This window comes from Pyxicephalus adspersus, chromosome 4 (assembly GCF_032062135.1).
Source record: "Pyxicephalus adspersus chromosome 4, UCB_Pads_2.0, whole genome shotgun sequence".
NCBI lineage: Eukaryota > Metazoa > Chordata > Amphibia > Anura > Pyxicephalidae > Pyxicephalus > Pyxicephalus adspersus.
Window position 1 is genome coordinate 25200774 of NC_092861.1, and position 11625 is coordinate 25212398.

The following is an 11625-nucleotide window of genomic DNA, read 5'->3' on the forward strand; positions in this document are numbered from 1 at the left end:
TATATCAATAAAAAATAGGGGTTGTGGTTGTCCAAGGAACTAGAAGGCATGGGCAATAAAATCAATGTCTGCAGTTCATTCCTCACTTTACTAAAATATGTTTTTGTATTTGTCCCATCGCTTCTTCTAATGATAATATATAGGAGGACATCTCCCCAGTATGGTTACATATTGAAATAGAGAACTGACACAGGCTTGTGGTGTTTGCTTTATTGTTGGTATCTTCCTGTTTTTAGATTCTTTACATTAGATTCAAACTAAGCCATGCCTTTTTTTTGGGCTCTGAGGGCTGAAAATTGAACCAGCTTCACATTGCATACAGGTTTAGGTAACCTTATGATCAGTTTAGATACCCTTCCATATCATTCATTACCAACCCAAGGAAGAGATTGGTATTGTTAGCACTCTCCTTTAGTAAGCCATTTTCTCTACATGACCAACCATATTTCTGGGTGGTGTTAGTGCATACATTTGAGGATTTGTGTTACGAGCAGGTCGAATGTATGTCCAGGCAAAATTTAGTTTGTAGTTTATAATGAAGGGTTTTACTTCTTTCTCTGGTAACAATAGTTTCCGGAGCTACAAAAACCTGACAGGAGATCCAACATGTACTCACCATCATATTTTTAAACTTTTACTGCATCCTCGGAAGGCGCTATCGTCACCTCCAATGGTGGACTTCCAAGAAGATGGTGATCCTTTTTGGCCATTTGTCCTCTTTGGCCTTTGTCAATTAGCTCCACCTTCTGATGACTTGATGACTTTGTTGTTTGCGTTTAGGCCTGTTTAGGAGCCTCAGTACTGTGTCACTGACTTGGAACAAGCTTGCAAATGAGTTTTTTAACTTCATTTTAATAGCCAGCCAACCAGCTCTTTCAGAAGATAAGATCAATGATGGCAATCTCCATAATCAACCCCCCTAAAATAACTATGACTACATAGTGTTACATGGTTACATGGTGTTTTAGTTTTGTGGTTCTTTTTTTCAGGTTATATGGATCACCATTAAATATAGATCTCTTCCCTGCACTTATGGTGGAAGACATCATTCCTGGAAGTCGTCTGGGACCAACACTGATGTGTCTGCTAACAACACAGTTCAGAAACTTAAGAAATGGAGACAGGTAAGAGTTCATCATCACTGGTTATTCTGCCGTTTTCATTGTTTTCTGTTAATGTCCTCAGGGTGAAGCTAAAAGCTACTTCAAAACGTTCAACACAGCTGTTTAAAGTTGGTTAGAAGCTTCAAGGGTTTTTTATAAAAGCTTGTTGTAGATGTTGTGTTTAATCCTTTAAGTATATCTTAAGTCTATACAGTTATTTCTCCAATAAATTGTGGGTTTTTAAAGCATTGCCTATAGTCAAGTTTCATATTTTGTTGCCATTTAAAAGATGCAGTTTTCTCCCCAGATGGGTGGGAAGAAGCTATAGGTGGATGAAGAGACCCCTGTATTGTGATCCAACTTTTCAGTAACCACCCATAAACAGCAAGGTAGTTACCTAAAAGTGCTGGGTGGTTCACCAGGCTAAAAGGGACTGGGGAGAACACTGATGCATTCAGTTTTAAGACTTTATATATTTGATTTGGCCATTATCTAATAGATTTACCCAAAATAGGCATAGTACTAAAATCGTTTTGTTGTATGTTCTACTGCAAAATATAGGTAGAACAAATAATGTGTAACATAAAAAATTGCAACTTCCATCATTTTATTCTACAGGTCTTCACTTTTCAGGAAATATATAATATTTTGGGTGTTTACATGTGCATATATGTGCAAATAATTAACATAGCTTCTGCAGTAAAATGGGTTATCATGCTGAAACCAGTATATTGTGGTGTACATCCAGGGATAAATGTGCAGATGGAGAAAGCATAAGATTTCATCAATGTGATACTTTTTATTGAATATGTAAAAATTAAAAAAATACAAGTTTAAGAAAAACTATGTTGACACCAAAATTTTATTTTAAGGAATTTAATAGTAATTTAATATAATCATTAGTTAAAATATAAATCCAATGATATTCATGACTTGCACATTTTCTCATTATCCATAGCAGAACTATTTACACATGATAAATGGTATATGGCTGTTATTTATTCTGATATATGGTGTTTATTTGATCCCATAAATGCCTGTCTCTTTCAGGAACAATCATAGTAGGCTTTTCCTGAGGCTTTGAGTCTTGTCTCTTCATAAATGTAGTATTAGACACCACTAATATAGCCACACATGGTGCAGGAGGAAGAAGTCACTACTGTAATTTACAAGTTATAATTTTGCTTTGACAGGTTCTGGTATGAAAATCCCGGTGTGTTCTCCCCTGGGCAGCTGACCCAGATCAAGCAGGTATCTCTAGCCAGAGTTCTGTGTGACAATGGGGACAACATCACCAAAGTACAACCTGATGTGTTTAAAGTTGCTGAATTTCCTCATGGGTATGTTGACTGTAAAAAGATTCCCAAAATGGACCTACGAATGTGGCAAGACTGCTGTGAAGGTGAAGACTCATACACTGTCCTTATGTCTTAAATGTTTTCATGAATCTGGAAGATTGTTGCCTGAAAAATGCTTCGATTTTTTTTTTTTTTTTCATAATGTTTTCTGCCCATACAGGGAAAAACAACAGCAAACCCTGATGCTGGAGTCGTGTCTTCACCTTCCTTCTTTCACGATACATAGCCTTTGTTTCAATTTTTATTTATTAAAATTTTTTGATCAGTGTAAATTTTGGTATTCTTCATTTTAAAGATTTTGCTGGATGGTCCAAAGCAGGGGTGCCCAACAGGTGGAGTTATTCCAAGTTTTAATTGTTGGTAGATCATTTTGACTTGGTCATTTTAAAGTTGCTCGCAAGCCAAAAAAGTGTGGGCACCCCTGATCCAAAGTGTTTAAAAGTTTTGGAATTCCAATTGACTATGCAAATGTTTTTTTTTTTATTTAAAATAGAGTTTTTTTGCTAACAGTGTTCAGAGTGTTAAGGTGTGAGATACATTTTCAGTTGGTTTCTGTTGCTGTTGGTGTCTGTACTACTCTGTTCTGTCTTAGTCATTGGGACAAAAAGTTATCAGGGAAATATTTCCAAAGGGGACTAAAGCCTATAAAGCCTGACTGCTTCCCCCCCCCCATTTTGCATAAGTTTAATTTTCAATACCTTAAAATATTACCAGTAGTGCAGTGTAATATTTTATTGATGGTTTGTCTTTTGTATTCAGATTGTAGGACAAGAGGACAGTTTAGTTCCTTTGCAGGTCACTTCAGAGGTAAACGGTCTCTGGAACACAGCTATCAAGCCGAAAAACCTCAGGATCCTCATATCACTGAACAGGAGTCCAGGTAATGTAAATGTATTTGAAAATAGAGGTTATAAGAACTCAGATATTGTAAACTAGATGCACTTTACACTTCCCTTTGTGCTGTTGATTTTCATTTTTCAGACATTATGCTAAAAATAATTTACTTTCTATTTAATAACACCCATTATTGAAAGGTAATGTTTAACTTATATCACACAAATGATAATTATTTTTTAACAGTTTATGTTTAGCGTGATTTTTTTTATTTAAAAAAAGGGATGGCTATACAAAATTGCCAAATTGTGCCATTATGTAAGCCAACAATGTTGGGCTTTAATGGGTCAGGTGCATAAAGATAAGTGATGTCTACCTCTGTATGTTCCTCCTGGAGAATCTGAGATATAATATTGGCTCTTTTCTCTTTTGCATTATTTTACAAAGTAGTTTACCTATTCTATGTTTCCTTTTCTAGTTTGCCAGAGAACAATGTAAACACAACCTTAAACACCAACCAACCAGCCAATCTGCCACCAGTGAATGACTTTAAAGAGTTTGTGCTTGATTTGCAGAAGACAATAACAAGTCTAAGGAAACAGGTATGTTGCCATACATACAATGGGCACAGCACTCAATGCAAAATATTTTGGAGAGTATAGAGAGCAAAGCTAATGTACAGAATGCATTATCCCAGAGCTGCCACGTTCCAGGTTATTTAGACTTTAAATACATTATTGAAAAGCAAGGATTAGGACCAAAATGTGAAATTTTTTTTGGTTCCTTGTGGTTCTTCTCTCCCAGTTTAATGCCTGCTTCATAAAGGACTGGAAGACATTGTCATTTGTGCCTGCAGTCCATGGAGCATTTTAATAATATGGCAGAGCAGATAGATGAGTCTGCTTTTGCTGCTTCTTTTTTATAGTCCAATCACAGGCCGGGGGAAGGGAATTTGCCAGTATATTTCGTTTAACTGCAGCAAATATGTACTACTATTCAAATTCTCAATTTTTTTTTTTTATTTTAGATCAAGAACCTCGAGACTCGCCTAAGCAGCACAGACTGCACTGATGGAAATGGAAAATCATATGCCACTAATGAAAGATGGAAAAAAGATCCTTGTACAAAATGTGAATGTAAAGTAAGTATGACTGCCAATTTATTTGATCCCAAAAACAAACCTAAAGAATGTAGGTATGCATGACCACATTCACTAGATAATGTTTCAATTATGAGTTTCCCTTTTTCACACTGTATACAAAAATTCCACATACTGTATATTACTGAAATTTAAGCAATTATTCAGTTTTAATAAATATAAGCATATTGAATATTGTTATTCTGCCATTCTTGTGCCAATCTGCTTTGAAGGTACCTTAACCCCCAGTGTGTTTTTTACTGAGGTTAAATTTCATACATACAAATTTCATGTTATAAATATCATGGTGTCCAAGAATGGGTATTTGAAGCTTGGGCACTTGCTCCAATCTTTTAGGAAGGTTTTCCACAAGATTTTGGGAGTGAATCATTAGGACTGTGTGCCAATTGAGCAAAATGAGCATATATAAAGTCAGGTACTGATGATGGGTGAGACTTGGCTCACATGTGGCATTTCAAATTTCCATGAAGGGGGTCAGAAGGGTTGGTGGTCAGGGCTCTATGTAGGTTCCTTTACACCAAACCTCCTTAAACAATATGTTCATTTTGCTTGTACCTTGCTACAATCATGCTAAAACAGAAATGTGTTTCCCCCCACAACGCTGCCACAAGGTTGGAAAAACACCATTATTTATAATGTATTTGTACAAAGTAGCATTAACAGTACCCCTCTCTGGAAACGACTAATTTCAGTGAATCGGAGAAATGTCCACATCTTTGGTGCATATGCTCTGTGTATAACTACTTTCAATGCTAAATTCCTCTCCTCTTCATTTTTTATTAAGATAAATCAGTCCTGCCAGTCCCAGCTTGTCCTGCTAAGAAACACCCTAGTTGTAAAGTGACAAGTCAGCTGGAATCAACACTTTGAAAGTGATCCTGCAAATTCCCTTTGCCCACATAGCTGGCACCTCTGTTACTTTTCCCACATTACTTTTGGTCAGCAGAGGGGAAGTAATAGGACAGATATACTTTGAATTGCTGTGTGATTTCCTGGTAGATTTTCCCAACACTCTGTGTATAGTTAATATTTTCTCTCTAGAAGAGGAGTTGTGTGACACTATCACAATGCAGACAGTAATAAACACAAACTTCCCATTCTGTCCAAAGTACATTTCTACTGGAGATGCACTTTAACTTTTTTAGGAGAGAACTAAATGTAGCGATAAAGACAGAATGGGAGCCCAGAGCCTCCTGGGATACATACGTCATGCATCCCAGGAGGTTTCTAGCTGCTCCTGTGTGTGCCCTATTTCGGGCATGTGCAGAAGGAGATTTTTCTACAATGGGGAAAATAAAAATGCAGATCTCGAGCATGCGTAGGGAGAGGTGAGTTTAGTTCCATCCTAATTCGGTGATCATCATTTATTTACCTGCTGATTTTATCAAGTGCTTTTTTAATTTGATTCTTCTGAGATTTACCCAAGCTGCATAGAAGAACACATTGGCCTGACTTTACTCTAATTTTCATGGTTCTTTCTTAAATTATTCCAGCTGTTTCATATCTCATTAACACTGAGGCTTTGTTTTTCAGAACGGTTCCATTACATGTTTTGTGGAATCCTGCCCTCCCACTCCTTGCTTGGTGCCAGTACTAAAGGAAGGATCATGCTGCCCAGTCTGCACAGATAACCGTCAGAACTCGTAAACCCAGAATTCCATTTGTCACAGCATAAGCAGTCAGTAAAATCAGGATCACAGCAAGACCTACATACACTCTATACAGATTCACGATCCTCTCCTGCACAATATCATAAAACGACTTGCTTTTATTGTTATTGTATGTTTTCTTTTCTTATTTACGTACAGTCTCTTTTAAAGGGAAATATATAAAATAATGACAGGATATTGGACTATATGTCAGCCATATTTTATTGGTTCAAATGCTTCTCAGGTTAGGAAATAAAAGTGGTGCTAAACACACATAATATTCTTTTAATACCAAAATCAACCCAAACCCCTCAAACTGGGAGATTTTAGAAATAAAATGTTCAATATGTATAAAGTTTTTTTTTTTTTTGTTTTTTTTTACTATTTTTTAAGATTTTCATTAGTGAGAGAAAACATTTATTTAAACAAGAACATTGCCTTACCATACTCTTAAAAAAATGCCAACGGGCTTCTTTAATGACACAGTGCAAAATCGTGATAGCATGTGGTTATCAACCAGATCAACTTTCATCAGCTTTGCTTTAACCACTCACATGTTGAAAGCAGTTTCTGGACCCCAGTGCCTTTTGATTATTGATTAGGGAGATCTTGTTTGTGTAAGAGTTTCTATTTTTGATAATAACTCAGGCCCAACGTGAACAAGAATGTTAAGTAAATATTTTATTTGTTTTTATATACAGATTCTATACTGTGCCTTTTACAATAAAACTTTCATACTGTTACTGTTTAAAGGCACTGTGCAAAAGGACTTAACGTTTGTGGCTTGACTACTTTTTTTCATTGTGATTTGTATTTTGTATTATGTTTTATGTACTTTTTATTACTAGACCACATCATAACGTATTATAGTGAGAACATGTTTTTGGGTTTTTTAAACCGCTCAGAGGCACTTCTACACATTACCCTTGAACCTAAAAGTTTGTGAAAGCACTGTTTACAGATAGCTCTGGAAATCTGTAGGGTATTGTAATTTATAAGTCTTGGATATTGTTCAAGTTGGGTGGGACAATAATAAACCACACACAGTTTTGGATAATACTCCAAGCTGCTATGGCACTGCCAACTGTGTTTATTTAGTTGGAATTTTCCTCAAGTGCTCACATTTGCATTTCAGTAATTGTCTACACACACATCTTACAACTTGGCACTGCCAGATCCTATTTTTTTTTTAAGGTGCTTTGATGACTGATAAAATGTCATGGTTTTTGACTCTTGTTTTAATGATCATGTTGTATATGAAGGTGAAGTGACTCAAAGAATCAGGTCAAAAGTGATCAACCGTGTGTTGTGGCTTGTGTTGTATATAGTCACTATGGTTGCTTCTACCATCCCTAATACACTTCAAAAGCTTAGTTTAGGGGCTGCTTTTAGTGTCCGTGACCAGAGTTTTTGAGGTTTATGTAATCTGAGCCCATTGTATATTTGGAATCATGACTTGAAAAGGGTTTTGGTACCTCCTAGAGCAATTTAAAGTATCCTTTTTACGATCAGTATTTGTCTTTGCTTGTAAATGAATTTCTTTTAAGCCTTAGAATATAAGCCAGCTCTTTATATGTTAAATATTGCTTACCCCTTGGTATAGCACATGGAAAATGAAGTTCATTCCTCTAATAGTCAGACTTGGCATAGGAATTGGTGTCCTTGATTCCATCATCATCTAAATATTAGCACAGCAAGGACTGCTTCAGTGAATGGTCAGCGATAGAATTTAAAGCAGGACAGCAGGGGGAATATTTCATGCACATTTTTTCCTTACATGGACAACTCTTAGGTTCTGTAATTGGAGGTAACCATTTCGAAGGATGGGACAAAATCATATTAATGCAGTCACTCAATTTACAACTCTATATTGAGGTACGAATTGTAAACTCATGAACTGCATTTTCATGCATCTTGATGTTCTGCAGAAAATTGATGACTTTTAGATGCTTTGGCCATGATTTAAGTTTGCATTAGCATTTTAGTGGAATCAAGCTTGCATTTTCATAGCTGTTAAGGTAAGAATTGCCAGCCTAGAGGTCTAGAATTCCAGATTCTTTGAAGGACAACAACCATACCTCATAAACTTCTCATTGTGTGGAACTCCGTGTAGGCACTGACCAGTGTAGGTGAATGCATAGTGATATAAAGGTAAAACAGGATATAATATTTAGCAAATGGCTTTATAGCTTTACAAAATGAAGAGAGATGTTAGACAATTTCAATGTTTTTGGTGACGGGGCATGTTGGTGATTTGAAACCCTTGTTTAATTTCATACAAATGCTTGTGGTCTGGCTGGCTTTTACTACTATTCAAAGTCACTGACCATAGAAAATATGAAGATTTGGAAAGTTGGAATGTAGCCAGAACTCTGCATCTTCATACATGTGCATGATATTGTCCTATATTGTACTTAAACATTACCTTGATACCTATTATTTGTATGTACAGCTTCCATATAGCATGATCTGGGCAATACCAGTTGGGTCAGGAAAATTATGGTGGATTTGAAAACAGCCCCTATAAATGACTGTTGGAGAACAATAAATCAGTGGTTGAATCCATTGGATAACATTATTTCTGGGGGCGACCTTAAGGCTAACTCTGCTGAAGTAAGTAGTTATTAGAGGTGGTAAATGCACACAGAGCCTAAGGATTGTCTTTAGAAAAACTTCATCTTTCATCTTGACCACGTACCACATCTGTATAGATAAGGGCTTAGGCTCCACATGGTCCTCCACTCTATGGGTGTTCAAATGTACCTATTCCGTGACTGATCATTGGTCATAGGCCCCCCAACAAAAGAATGGGCCACCAAAAAGTGTAAAGAAGACAGGAGAAAATTGAACTTCCTGTGGGTATCTGGGAATTTGTTCTCATGAATGAAAGTTTGGTGGCTTCATTACAGTAGTTTAAAGTCTTTGATCTATCAGATCAGTCTGCTTCTCCCTAAGGTTATCTAGATACTACATTATATGGAAGGAGAAAGAAAAAAACTAAGGACAAATGTCAAACTGACATGGAGATACTGATATGAACTGATATGGAGATATTTTACAGTACCCCAAAAGGTCTGCATGTAAATATAATGATCTAAAAAGCTGATCATTTTTAATCCTCTGTTCTGAAAAGTGTCACTCTTTTAGAGTACAATGGTTTTTGAAACTTTTTGAAAGAAGTACTGAGGATTTACAGCTCTGTGAAGTTCCTGTATGCATTTTTAGCAGACTTTTGGATTTGTACTTTTGGTTTATTCCTGCCTTGCTGACATACTAGTACTTGTATTTTAGTACACAGAATTTTTCTGTGCTTTGTGTCATACATGTAGGTAAAATTGTGTATGTTGGGTTGTTTGCCTAGTACACAGGGTTGTGGATAAAGTTATCAGCTCAGTAGCAAAAAAAAAAAAAATTAGTCTTCTATCCTTTTAAAATGATGTACTGTAAAAAAAAAAAAAAAATACTGTGTATTCATGTATATCATCATATACAAATACCAGTGGTAGAGAAAGTTCAAGTAGACCCACCTGGAGTTACATTAGAGTGCTGCATGTTTCTCACCACTATCTATCCGAATATAAATTATAATACCTCATTTTATTAGTTACATCCAATTAAAATATATTTTTTTGGCATCAGAACAGCCTGAATTTTTTTGGCCTCAGAACTGCATTATCAAGGTTCTAAAATTATTATTGTGGGGTTTTGGTGTGTGTTGAGTTTCTGCAGATTAGCTGACAACACATTCATGTCATTACAAAGATTTTTTTAACATACATGGCCCAGCTGAAATCTATATTCATCAGACCAGGCACCCTTATTGCAATCTTTGGTCATCCAGTTTGATCATTTTAGCCTACGGTAACCCACTAATGCCTTTCCTAGCTGACAATAGTGGAACCTGGTGTGATCCTCTTTGTGCTGTCCGAGTCAGGAATCAATGTGTTGACAAGTACCCTCCTGCCCATTCATGTTGGTAAAGGTGATTATCTTACCAGTTGTGGAGTTCCTGCTTAGTGGTACATTTCTGTTTTTTTCTCCTTGGACTACCACACTCATGTCGAAAGAAAAAAAAAAACTACCATTGAGAGTGTTTAGATTAAAGCTGACTTTTCAGACTGCAGAGTTGTATTGAGTTGTTTTAAAAGTACTAATTAGAATGAGGGATTCGGAAACAATTTACTGCCATGGCCTGAGTAACAACGTTTTCCCTTTGCCAACAGCTTCAGAGTGGGACCATTACCCTTCCTATGGAAGCAATGGTGTCCTTGTGGAGGTTTACAATGCCCACTATTTAGTCCTATCGGCAAAGCCCATTCTTTGGGCAGGCAGACCGTGACTTAGTAGATTTTGCATACCTTTTGTTTTGATACAACCAATTAAACTTGAGATTTAGTTGGCCTTTAACTATTTCTCTTTTCATAGGTGTTGCCACTGAAAACTAAATTTCCTAAAGTGTTTTTATAAACTGCAGTCCTCTGAGCACTTCACACTGTACAGCAATGTTTCATACATTAGAACTGATTTTATTGCCATTTTTTTTTCTTGCAATACTGAGCATCGTTTATTGTTTGTCATGTGGCCATACCTCTGGATGCTGCAAACTGTGCATATTTATTGTCGGGTCTAGATGTTACCAAAAAGTACAGAGTGCCTTGCTACTTTTCTTTTTTTATCTTTTGTAAACAGTGATTTTACCAAAGAAACAATTGCACTGTGTAATGAATGCTTCCTAAATAAATAGGCCATATTTTAAAATGTCTGTCTCATATTTTTGTTGGTATTATTTGTATGAGAGCTGTTTAAAATGTAGTGTGGCCTTGGAAAACCACAGGAAATTTTTACAGGATTTCATGAGATCTGAAAGGGCAAATGACACAAAATTGTCCCATTTACGATAACAAACAGAAAAACCTAAATTCTGCAAATTGGGGGGGGGGGTTATCATAATATGCAATAATGTGCAATAATATGCAATAATGTGCAACATATGTTCACATTATGGTACCTTCACACTCACTGGAACTGACACAATATCCTCATCTACCAGCGACAGATTCAACTTCTAATAAAAAGATAAAATTATTACGCTTGGCTGTTTAAATATGAAATCTTGATTTAGTTTAATTGCATTGTATCCCCAACAACATTTCTGAGCCATGCAGTTCCCCTTTATCAAAGTGATTGACAAAAATGTAATTGGTCATCATTTTTATTTGGTCATCCTAATAAAAGGGTCACTGCAAAGCCCTGAAACTTCATTGGGAACATGCATCATTGATTACTACTTGATCCAGGGATTTGTGCAGCAAGGGCTGTGTGTACACGAGATCCAACCATGACTTTTCCCACTCTGTTCAGCAATGACCAGATCATTTATCCCCACGTGTACCTGTTTTTGTGGTCTCACAATACTACTCGTGGGTGGGAGCATGTAACTGAAGATGTAGTATGAGTTGTGCATGCGCTGTGCTTTGTACATTGCAATTTAGCATGTTGTAGCATGTGTGCACGCATAATGA

General features: G+C 36.4%; 1 protein-coding gene across 1 annotated transcript in view; it reads left to right on the forward strand.

The window, feature by feature from the left end:
- Positions 1–10861, forward strand: part of PXDN (peroxidasin) — a 77755-nt gene extending 66894 nt beyond the window's left edge. Inside the window, exons 16-21 of the mRNA XM_072410092.1 lie at positions 990–1124; positions 2297–2505; positions 3221–3341; positions 3774–3897; positions 4323–4436; positions 5988–10861. Of these exons, the coding sequence (XP_072266193.1) occupies positions 990–1124; positions 2297–2505; positions 3221–3341; positions 3774–3897; positions 4323–4436; positions 5988–6101 (817 nt within the window). The 3' untranslated portion in view covers positions 6102–10861. The remainder of the gene's footprint in view (positions 1–989; positions 1125–2296; positions 2506–3220; positions 3342–3773; positions 3898–4322; positions 4437–5987) is intronic.
- Positions 10862–11625: the final 764 nt, after the last annotated feature.